The sequence below is a fragment of the Emys orbicularis genome, chromosome 1 (assembly GCF_028017835.1).
Source record: "Emys orbicularis isolate rEmyOrb1 chromosome 1, rEmyOrb1.hap1, whole genome shotgun sequence".
In the NCBI taxonomy this organism is placed as follows: Eukaryota; Metazoa; Chordata; order Testudines; family Emydidae; genus Emys; species Emys orbicularis.
In genome coordinates this window covers 90,867,671-90,880,385 of record NC_088683.1, presented here as the reverse complement: position 1 = coordinate 90,880,385, position 12,715 = coordinate 90,867,671, and the positions used below count along the sequence as shown (strand labels likewise).

The following is a 12,715-nucleotide window of genomic DNA, read 5'->3' as shown; positions in this document are numbered from 1 at the left end:
CAACAGAAAACTATGTCAAGAGAAAAATGCTTAACTTCTCTGCAGAAAAAAATGGACTATTTGTGGAAATATTTTCAATCCATTGGTATTAAACAATTATTCCAGTTTCTTAATATTATCTAGCTCAGGGGTGGCCAACCTGTGGCTCCAGAGCCACATGTGGCTCTTCAGAAGTTAATATGCGGCTCCTTGTATAGGCACCGACTCCGGGGCTGGAGCTACAGGCGCCAACTTTCCAATGTGCCGGGGGGTGCTCACTGCTCAACCCCTGGCTCTGCCAGAGGCCCTCCCCCCACTCCACCCCTTCCCGCCCCCTCCCCTAAGCCGGCTATGCCCTCGCTCCTCCCACTCTGAGTCTCCTGCATGCCACGAAACAGCTGATCGGGAAGTGTGGGGAGGGAGGCAGAGGCACTGATTGGTGGGGCTGCCAGTGGGCAGGGAGCTGCTGACGTATTACTGTGACTGTTTAGCAATGTAGATTGGTAAATTCTGGCTCCTTCTCAGGCTCAGGTTGGCCACCCCTGGTCTAGCTATTCTATTCTCTTCAAATGCACATCAATGCTTTCAATGAAACATTTCCTACTACATTCACACCAGACCTCTTTGCCTGCCACCTTTACATTCTATGTGTAAAAGACTGTAATTTGTGAACTACACAGAGCATTTACTTTATAAAGAACTCTAGACACATCCCAGGGAAATGGGTCAAAAGTCTACTTTTTAAACTGCATTGTGAAATTTGAGTTCAAACTCCATCCATATAGAATTCCATGTACCTCTTCTGTGCTCATATTCTAAATCTTCATTGAGCTTCATGGTAAACAAACAAACAAACATCCCCCCCATTATTGTTTATCTTGTTTGGCTACCAAATCGTTTTTTCTCATAATGCCCAGCTAACTGAAGATGCCTCTACAGTATACTGACAGAGCCTTTTTGGAGCAGTGCAATCTAATAAATCACTGGGTGCCATTCTTTTGGATACCTATTCACTTATGTATGGACTATCTTTGAAACACGGATTTCATTAAGTCTCCTGAGAGAGCTTTTTGCATTACAGAATTAACTGAATTGCTTTTCAGTCTAGAATGAAACTTTGTATGGGCAACTGATCTGTGTATGGCTTGCACAGGCCGAGCCACATGGTTTACCTGCCACTTGTCAAAGGAAAACAACAAAGAGGGTGTGCAGTTAAACATGTTAAAGTAAATAACTAGACTTTCACTTTCACAGCTAATGCGTATGTTGGCTTTGATTTTCAGCTTGGCCTTAACGAGGATTCTTTTGTTGCACGTGCAATTTTGCAGGCACAGTTTATGTGTCTGAAAAATATTTGGGGGTTGTGGTGGATAATCAGCTGAACATGAGCTCCTAGTGTGATGCTGTGACCCAAAGAGCTAATGTGATCCTAGAATGCATAAAGAGGAGAATCTCAAGTAAGAGTAGAGAGGTTATTTTACCTCTTTATTTGGTACCAGTGGAACCTCTTCTGCAATATTGTGTCCAGTTCTGGTCCCCACAATTCAAGAAGGATGTTGATACATTGGAGAGGGTTCAGAGAAGAACCACAAGAATAATTAAAGGATTAGAAACCCGGCCTTGTAGTGATAGACACAAGGAGCTCAATCCATTTAGCTTAACAAATGTAAAGTTAAGGGATGAATGATTACAGTCTGTAAGTACATACATGGACAACAAATATTTAATAATGGGCTCCTCAGTCTAGCAGAGAAGGGTGTAACACAATCCAATGGTTGGAAGTTGAAGCTAGACAAATTCAAGCTGGAAATAAGGCATTAATTTTTAACAACAAGACTAATTAACCATTGGAACAATTTACTAAGGATTGTGGTGGATTCTCCATTTTAAAAATCAAGCTTGAATGTTTTTTCTAAAAGATCTGCTCTAGGAATTATTATGGGAAGTTCTATGGCCTGTGTTATACAGGAGGTCAGATTAGATCAGGGGTCGGCAACGTTCGGCACACGGCTCGCCAGGGTAAGCACCCTGGTGGGCCGGGCCAGTTTCATTTACCTGCTGATGCGGCAGGTTCGGCTGATCGTGGCCCCCACTGGCCGCGGTTCGCCGTCCCGGGCCAATGGGGGCAGCGAGAAGCGGCGCGGGCGAGCGATGTGCTGGCGAGCCGCATGCCGAACATTGCCGACCCCTGGACTAGATGATCACAATGCTCCCTTCAAGCCTTAGAATCTATGGCTGTCATTTAGATGCCTAAGTGCTTGATTTGTGATTGCAATCTGGTATGGTGCTTAGAAATCTAAATAATAAACTGTGCCTGCTAATAATGTGGTATTTATGCTGTTCATGAAACTGCAGCTACCACATATGGTATAACTTCCTTTGTAAATTCATTAGCGCTTGTTATTTACATACTGGATAATAGGATTAGAAAAGTAAGAGACTGAAATGGCCTATTATAGAGAGTCAAATCTATCCAAATGCTTAACATAGTCTATAACAGAAGACATGTCAGATAGTAAATTGACACTGCAGTTGATCTTATTCGAAAGGGAAGATCAGAGAAGATGTAGCTTTTCCCAAATGTCTGTCCCAACTGGGAGAGAAAATTTGCAACTCTTGATCAGATTTCTTGGTATTTGGCTTAATGCAGGTGTAGAGTGAAATCTAGGCTCTAAAGAAAGCAGTAAGCGTTTTGAAATAAATGTTGGTTACAGTTTCTCTGTGTGTGTGTGTGTGTGTGTGTGTGCATGTGCATGAACATGGGCAGGTGTGTGCATGTGACAGGAGGGATGATGTTGAGATGAGTTAGAGGACAGGGAATTAAAAACGAAAGGACAGGAAGGAATTTGATTTTACTCATCTTGCAACTTTCCCAAAGAATATTTTAAAATGAAGTTTAAGTTAGCAAAAGAGACAATATATAAATAGTAATATGAACAAAACAATATAACATACCCAATTCAGAATGCATCAACACTTAAAAGGTAGATCCTCAGCAATAGGTCAAAACACACTATGGAATTTTGAGTGTGTGGCAGCAGGTCCACACAGCTAGCTGGCTATACAGCGCTGTAGATTCACAACCCAACTTGCCGCACACTAAGGCTCTGTGTGGACAAGACCTCAGAGTGACTAAAATTACTGCCTCTCAGTGACCCACATGCTGAGTTTACATAGGGTGACCAACTAGCAAGTGTGAAAAATTGGGAGGGGGAGGAATAGTTGAGTATATAAGACAAAGCACCTAATATCAGGATGGTCCCGATAATTTCAGGACATCTGGTCACCCTAAGCTTACAAGGTGCAAACACAACTTGGGTTCTGCAAGTTAAGCTCTGCAAACACAACTTGGGTTCTGCAAGTTAAGCTATTCTTTCCAACTCATGCATCACAACCAATAATAAAGGGTGTACAACTGGAACTTCATTAGTAACACTGTCAATGATGCATGAGCGGGAACAGAAAATAGCTCATTCCAACATAACTGTGTTGGCTCGGAAGTACTAACAAGAGAACAAAGTAGAAGAAGTTATTTTTTGTCAGAAAAGAACACTGCTATAACTGAATATATATTGGAGGAAGAGCTGCTGATTAAAAATGTGGCATTTTCACATAATCACTTTTCTGAACATAATTGTATTTTAAGTTTCAGCTTTTAAAGTTTTTTCTCTACTCAGCCTATATTTCAAGCCTTTTACCTCACTTTGACATGGTCTTAATCTAATTTTGGTTTTACATTCAGGGATCAGTCAAGAGTCACTATATTATACTATACTGTGTATTCTTGTCATTTGTGATTTCTCATTACATCCATTACTTTCAACAAGACTTGAGCCAAGTCATTGCTGAGTACATGCAACTTTCTCCATACACAGTACTAAACCTCTAAAGCCTTGTCCCCATTAGCACAAAGTTATAGCCATGTTAAGGGAAACTACTTTAGAGAGTACTTACTATCCCTCCACAAACACATTCAGAACCCATAAAGTCAAAAAATAATAATATATTTATACAGTATCTTTGATTCAGAATGACCCCCAAATGGTTTTCAGATTTAAATTATACCTACTGGTAGCTATCAGTTCACACACATTAGTGAAGATAAGAATGAGCTGTCTTGCAATGAGTACCTATTTTATACTTCTGCTGCATATCAACTGCCAGATGTTGTCCCACAAATATCAGTTGCTGCTTAAGGCAGATAATCAAGCACAATTAGGGGATGACCTGGTGACATTTTGACACTGATGGTGACAATGTTGAAGTTTTTAATCTGGCATATAGCACTAAAGCACAGAACATGAATGGTTAACAGAAAACTGAGAAATACTGGTACACAAAACCAACCCTTTCTTTAACTGAAAGGGAACATCAATAAGGAGACTGAAACCCAAACATGTTGACTGATTTTTGAAAAATATCAGAAATTAGTTTATGGGCAATGCTCTACCTCCAGTGACTCTGAGGAGTATGCAGTATTTGCTTGTTGGCACATAGAGGACTGAAGGGTTTTGTTGGTGTTTTAAAACATTTCATTGATTTCATACAGCAACATTAACCTACATATATAAAATAAAAATACAATACAATACAATACTGATCCTACTATCCTAATTTACATGAGCAAGATTCCTATTTATTTATCTCTATCAGCATATTTAAAGTGACTTTTGCTATGCTATTTAGGTGAAGTAGCTAGGGTTGCATTATTGGGCCTATTTATAGTATATAAACACACCCGGTAAGATTCTCACCCCCACTGCAGATTCTCACCCCTTTATGCCTGGTAAAAGTGCCAGAGTGATGAAGAGGGACTCTAAAAGTTCCTGATCCGTGAGGGAGAATTCTCGGTGCAGAAAACAGCCTAAAGGCTTCCTTCTGAATTTCCCCTTGCAAGTACTGGTAGTGCTTCCCAAACTGTGAGTCACTGTTGCCTTGGGGAGCCACAAAGGATTCATGGCGGAGCCACGAGTATTTGGGAATTTTTTTTAATCCATATGCTTGTTTTAGTTTTTTTCTAATTAAGAGACTATTAAACTAGGCTTAAAAATCACCTGCATCTTATCTATGCATCTTACACTGCTGTTGCTATGGGGGTGGGAGGGGGTGGGAGGGGAGGACTTCTCTGTGCCCTTCACTCCTGCAGAGGGCCTTCTCCAGAGAGGCTGCTCCTGGGGGCAGGATTCAGCAGGAAGTATCTTGGAGGAAAGCTCCCTGCTGGAGTGGAGGACAAAGAGAGGCTTTCAGTGCTGGTGGAACTAGCAGATAAGGGATGGGGACTGAGGGGGGAGACTGGTGCGTCTAATTTTTATAATGGAACATTTTTTACCAAATGCTAAGCCTACATGTAGCAAAGGTTTGGCTGAAGAAGAAGATGATTTTAATAAAGTTAAACAGAAAAGGAAGAAAAGCCGATAATGCAATGACAGTTACATTATGTTGGATTTTCATGTCTCAATATTATTGCACAAAGTCCACAGCCATAATGTGTCATTTATTTTCAGGTGTTAGTAAATGGAAGTTTGAGGTCAGGGAAACTACAGAGGCATTTAGAAACCAAACACCAAGAATTTGTAAATAAGAGCTGTGATTTTTTCCATCAAATGAGAAGCATTAGCAAAAAAACCAAACCAAACCAAAACAAACCAAAACAAAAAACAAACAAAAAAGTCATGTCTAAACAAGCAACTGTTCCCCAAAAAGCCTTAGAGGCATCTTATGTTGTGGCCATGCAAGTTAAAAATGCAAACAAGCACACACCATTGGCAAAACCCTTCTATTTCCAGCAGCAATAAACATGTGTAGAATTAAGATTGGGGAACAAGCAGCCATGGCACTGAAAACCATTCCTATGTCAAAAAACACAATCTGTCAATGCACTGATAACCTTGCAGAAAATGTCCAGAACCTCTTGATAGAACAAGTTATGAAGAGTCAATAGTGTGCACTGCAGCTTGATGAATCCACAGACATAGCCAACAGGCTCAGCTTCTGTGTTATGTGACATTTGTCAAAGCAAGTACAACAGCTGAACAACTACTATGTTACAAAGAAATCCCAACCCAAACCACCACGAAGGAAATATTTAAGATCCTCGATAAATTAATAGTGGATGAATGCTTTAACTGGGCTACTTGTATGGGGCTATGCACTGATGGGGCAGTAGCCATGACTGGAAAAAACAGTGAGGTTGCAGCAGAAGTAACGGAAGTGGCACCAGCAGCAACTGGGACACTATGTATGATTCATTGCCAAACTTTGGCATCAAAGAAGTGGCAACCTGAAGTACATGAGGCCCTTGACATTTTATTAAAACTGATAATTTTATAAAATCCCAAGCAGTGAACACAAATGGTTTTAGGGTGCGGTGCAAAGAAATGGGTTCTCACCACATTCAACTTCTGTTTCACAATGAAGTCAGGTAGTTTTTATGTGAGAAAGTGTTATAACGCATCTTCGAATTGTGTGATGAAATCAGAATTTCCTCCTTGGGAAAACAGACCTTGCAGACTATGTCTGTGTAATGTGAACTTCTTGACTATGTTAGTTTACCTGGTGGACATATCTGACAAACTGAAGGCTCTGAACCCAACACTTCGTGGTAGGAATATAAATATACTTGATATGAAAGAGAAAATCAGGGGATTCATGAAGAAGCTTTGTCTTTGGAAATGCCACATTGAAAAGGGAGTTACAAAGATGTTTTCAGTGTTAGACTTTCAAAAAGAAAAAATGAAAGTGATCAAAACACTATTAAAGACCAAATATTAACACATTTGCCCAGATAGTATTCATATTGTGACAAATATTTTCCTGGAGTTGAACATGAATCTCCAGACACTGATTGGATTTGAAATCCATTCTCAGTAATAGTTGACTCTATTCCAACATTAAGTATCTCAGCTCAAGAAAATCTCTTAGAATTGTCACACTGAAGACCAACTTTCAGATCTAACAAACCAGGAATTCTGGATTTAAAGGAAAGTATGAAGAACTCAGTAATTAAGCTATGAAAGTGCTGCTTCCATTTGCTTCCTGTTATCTGTCAGAGTCTGGGTTTTGCACCATGATTGCTCTGAAAACTAAACACAGAAATTGTTTAAACTTCAAAAACAATTTACATCTAGTGCTATCAGAGATTCATCCAAACGTTCAACTATGCAATTTGAAAAGGCCTATTTTTCTCACTAAAATCTTAGGCTGTGTGCAAACTCACCAAAAAAATTCATATTTTCAAATTATAGTTTAAAAACCTGGATTAGATTGGTGTTATAGGTCTTAACCCCCATCACCTGCAAGATAAGGGACAAAAACTCCAGATAGTCATGCTCTGCATCTGTAGGGTGGCTGATTAATTAATTGCCTCCTGGCCAGAAGAGGCAGAGCAAGGCCTAATAAGTCAACTGAGGGAGCTCAGTTGTGGAGGGAAGACCCATGAGAGAGGAGGTAAGGAGTTCCCTCCCTGGGAAAGGCCTGGGGTAGGCAGACTAAGGCAGGCCAGAGGGACAGGATAGGTACCCGTGGTGGGCCCTGGAAAAATGGGGGCAAGAGCTAGGGAGAGATTGGGGGGAAGGCAGGACTTTTCTACAGAGGGAAACTCACAGTGGGAGCAAAGTAGGCCCCTGTGGGAGGGAGCCCTGAGACAGGGTTTTTAAGTAGAGAAGAGAAGACTTCGGTAGCCCAAGAGGGCAGAAGAATTATTCATTTGGACTTTTGTTTGGACTTGTTTCTGCTACCCTGGATTGGGTCTGAATGTAGGTGACTTGGGTGGAGCCACCGAAAACCTGGGGCCAGTGGCAGGCAGATTTCAGGAGGTGCTGGAACTGAAGATAGTGGCAACATCCCATACCGATGTAAGAGGGAACGCTAAAGGTGAGTGAGCATTGCCACAATTGGATTACAGAATTAAACAAACTGTGTGATGGACAAGTTGCAAAACTGTCCAAATTTTAGGGTCCCTCTTGAATCTAGTGTCCTGTGTTGGTAAAAAACAAACAAACCAAAAACAGTATTTGGTTGTAGGGCGACAGCACCTTTTAAAATATCTACAAGGGAGCTGCAGTACTAAAATGTTTGGGACTCACAAGAGTAGGAGACATACTTGGGATGTGGCTGAGGATGCAAGGGATGCATTGGGAATGGATACAATGCTTCAGAGATTCTGGGCAGCACTGTGGCCCCTGGACAGTGAGGGACAGGTTGCCCTAACTTCGACTGATCTTAGGGCTGTCTAATGGGTACTGCAGAGCAGCACAGAATTAGGAAGGCGCAAACGTAGTTTTGCGCCACCTTAGCTGTCCTCCCCACGGACTGAGTTCAGCACAGACTCTCACCCCAAACAATTAACCAAATTCAATATACACATTTATCATCATGCAAATGTTTCTGAAGCTATATTTTATCATTCATGTTATGAATGGCATACTCAAAAATTTGGATAAAAGAATGTTAGTAAGCAAAAACAATTATATATGCAATAACTCAGTATAGCTATAAGAACTATAATAAAAGAAAAAGTAAACTGAGTTGAAATCAAATAGAATCTATTCTGAGAGTCTAGGTATCATAAGCATCTTTTCATGTATCAGATATGCATTGAGATATAAGTACCTTCAATATATGAACACAGGCATCTTAATTACTGTTTTCCCATTAATATTTTCCCAATTAGAATCCTCTGATAGGCCACACAAGATTCCCATACAGTAGTTATAGAAACGACTGAAACTGTATCGACAGACAAACTCAGTATTCTCATCTTTGAGCTGTCCATTAAATACAGGAACTTGAATTTTTGTTTTGCATCCAATAGTATAAACTGAACAACAATAGGGGTGATAAGAATCCTGAGGCCCAGATATCACAGCTAGTCACATAATTTGTGAGACCATGTAAGATAAAATAGAGATCAGTATGGGAAAGTTTGGTATCTGGCTGCAAAAAAGGTATAGTCTGTCCTGTGGTTCTTCTTAAAAACATATGTTAGGCCCATATTTTGCATTAAATACCTAGAACTTCTTTATCTCACAGTCACAGATGTATTGGATATGACCCAGGTCGAACTGAGACAAGACAGTAATACTATCTCCAATTCCGTGTACACTGAAAAAATTATTTTAACATTACATAAAAATCAGCACCAGTGCTGCTTAGTGTGTAAGTTTAGCCAATTGTGAACTCGTGACCACTCAGGTTAATTACTGCTATCACGGCTCTGCCCTCTATATCCTGAATCTATATCCTGAATTACTTTGGTATTTAAGGATTTCTTTTTCATGCTAGCACCTCCTCACTGTTTATTGCTGAAGATAAGAAGATTATGGTGGAATTTCCAAACGAGAGCCAGGGTAATGTAGCCCAGGAACCTGTCTGTGAATTCTGAGGGGATGGTACACATGGGCAAAATATTAATAATCTTCATCAGTCAGGAACTGTCCAGATTTTGTCAGTTTCATGTTTCTGATATTGTGCCTCTTCTTCTTCTGGTTTAACTTTTAGATTTCATGCTATTTGTCTTACTGGTTCGAAAACTGCCTCCACAGGCTCTTGCATCATTTGCATTTGTCAGGGTAGCCAGTATCATCTGCCATCCTTTCATTGCAGTGTTTCTGATGAATTTGGTTTCAAAGTTGTAGTGTGAATAGCCCTTAAAGTTTCCATTTCAACACTTCATCTCAAATTAAACAGGCTAAAGCAGACAGGACTAATGTCAAAATTCTAAAGCAACATCACAAACAATCAACTAGCCAGATGAAAAACAATCAAGAACCAAACAGAAAATTATTGAATAACCCATGTTCACCTTACTCCAAGATTCACAACTGATATACCTGCTGACATTCAGCAGCCAGAACTGGAGACAGCTGTCTCACACATCTTCTCCAGTTATAAACTTAGCTCTCTTCCCACTGGAAGCAGGTTCATTATGAAACAGTAACGAGCACCAGCCAAAGCTGCTACTTATACATTCCAGCATTGAAACCCAGATTGATTTGGAACTCTTATCAAAGGACAGACCCATGCAATTGAAATGAGACACAATCAAGGCATAAACCTTTCCACCATTCCACATTTCTCTGTCATTCCACCGAGTTCAAACTTGGAGGTTGCTAATGTACAGAGAAAGCTACTGGTACTGTAATTCTACTTATTTCCTCTGATTGGAATTCAATTCAAGGACAAAATGATTATAAAATATGTATCTTAGGGTTTAATTTAAAGTCAAAGTCATATTTTCTAAAAGACTACACATTTAGATGTTAAAAGTATTTACTAGAGCTATGTAACAACCTCATTTTGATCATTCTGAGTGAAACAAAATTTAGAGATGTCCAATTACTAATTCTAGCAAGAAGTCACATTGGGTCAAACAGTATTAATGAGAAATATAGCTGCATGTCAGTGGCATAATAGAGAAATTGAAATGAATAGTGAGATGGCAGAACATTCAGAGAACTTGTCTGCTAGGCAGTAAAAGAGCAAACGCCAATAAAGGCACATTGACTTGAAAGAAGACAACTGTATAGCCAGCAGAGAGAGAACCTCAAAAGTCGATACCAAGTACCTTAAAGACAAATACTTCAAAAGTTTCCCATGCAAAATGCTGCATTTAACGTCCATAATACATAAAAGATAGTGCCTTTGTAGCTTTCACTGTTGGTCTCAGTACCATAATAAATCCAAAAGCCTGTTTCAAATTTCTCAAAATAAAACAGTTCTTCAAAATAGAACTATTTGACAGACAGATCAATAAGCAGGATTCATTTCATGTTCATCTTCTGCTTTGATAAAACTTAATAAGCTACAAAAAATATTTCCCCATGTTTGTTCTTGACTTTATGTTATGAAAGAAGATCAGATTTTGTGATCTAGGGCTGAACGGCCACATACTCCTGTATTAGCTGATAACAAGTTAACATGATGTTGAATTTCCTCTGTGAAACAGGTCATTGTGAGTACAAGCAAGAAACCTTTGTAATAAATACACTGTCATTAAACTACCCATTGTGACATGAAAGTTATTTCCAAGATACCTTGATGTAGTAGCTACTGGTAAATGTTGATGTTCTAATGTGACCACTACACAATATCTATGTTCAATCAGAAAAAATGTTAAAAGGAAGGCAGATATGTATAAAATTTTTATTCCTTTCAAAGAGAAAGGCCTGCCATTTCCCCCCCAGTTAGCATTCTGATAGGAAGTGTGCTGTTCAAGGGCATGTGCAGAAGAACTACAGGCATATGGTTGATAACATGCATTTTAAAAATCAGTGGGACAGTGTATAAAGACAGGTAGATAAACAGACACATGGTAGGTAGTTCAGGAAGGCCTTGAATCTATAAATCCTTATATGGTATGATATAGCAAGCATTACACTTAAGTACAAGTGAGCGTACATGAGGCACAAGTAAGGGTGAAGTACTAGTCATAGTCCGCCACACTGACTGGCACTAAGTCTCAAGCCCTCCACAAACACATTCAGAACCCATAAAGTCAAAACTTATTCGTAAGTGTAAAAAGAAGTGGGGGGTGGGCAGAAAATGTGCACATCTGAAGAGACATGTTTAAGCATGTTCCTCATGTTACTAAGCCACTTACCCATGTATGACTTTTGTAAGCTTTGCCCCTGCTACATATGGTTCAAAAATAAGTTGACATAGTATATTTCACATTAGTTTTTCCCATTGTTTATGGTAGACTTTGTGGTATCAGAAATATCATTAGTTTAAATGGCATTTATGTTGCTCACTAATCTCAAATTTTTGTACAGTGGAGGCTTGATAGTGTTTACTTATATGGTAGGAAAGAATGTATTCCCTCAACTGCAGGAGTCACTGGATGAAATTCTATGGTCTTGTAATTCCAGAGATCAGACAAGATGATCTTAGTGGTTCATTCTGGCCTTAAAATCTATGGGTCTGATTCTCATTTACACTAGGACCCATTTACACTGCTCTGTATATTGACACCCACTTTAAGGCCCCTTTCCTCTGCCACGGCAGTGTAAAGAGGCCTTAGAGCAGTGATACTTAGACCTCAGTGGCTCAAGAACCAAATTAGAGATCAACATTACCCAAAAGAGCCACAGTAGTGTGAATTCACTGTTTCATTTTCTATATATCTATTATTCTCACAGCAAAATGACTGACCAAGTATTCTACAATTGGTTAATAACATAGTAAAAGCATCCTGATTGGTTAATAAATAAATCACACAGTGGTTTGATATTATGTCCTGCAAAGAGTCGCAGGAAACACATTAAGGAGCTGCTTGCGACTCCTGAGCCTCAGTCTGAGTATCACTGCCTTAGAGTAAATGAGAATCAGGCCCTACTAATCTATCGAGTTTTATATTTTAAAATTGTCAACAGAGAAGCTCTATTACCTCTTTCTCCATTTGTAGTCCTTCTGCTCTGATATTTCTTTCAAATACTTCTCTCTTCTCTGTCTGTGGGCTAGATTTTCTGTACACCAGAATGTAGTCGATCCGGCATTTTCCATCCCTAAAATATAGCCCATTGGATTTGTTTTTATCAGGTACTCCCTGTGAAGAGCAAAAACAATTACCAAAGCATAGTTGACTATCACCATTTGAACCTATGGAGCTACAAATTTCAGTGTGATTCAATATAAAAGGCTTGACTGGTAATCAATTAGGAGAAGTGGGCCAAGTCTTTAAGTGCTTTGTGTGTGATGTTTCATAAGACTGATAGCTTTGTCTAGCATCCCATACAAA

The 12,715-nt window shown here is 39.5% G+C and overlaps 1 protein-coding gene across 1 annotated transcript in view; it reads right to left on the bottom strand.

Annotated features, from left to right (window-relative positions):
* ANO4 (anoctamin 4) overlaps positions 1-12,715 on the bottom strand; it is a 189,506-nt gene that overhangs the window by 132,154 nt on the left and 44,637 nt on the right. Inside the window, exon 4 of the mRNA XM_065408353.1 lies at positions 12,365-12,523. Within this exon, the coding sequence (XP_065264425.1) occupies positions 12,365-12,523 (159 nt within the window). The remainder of the gene's footprint in view (positions 1-12,364; positions 12,524-12,715) is intronic.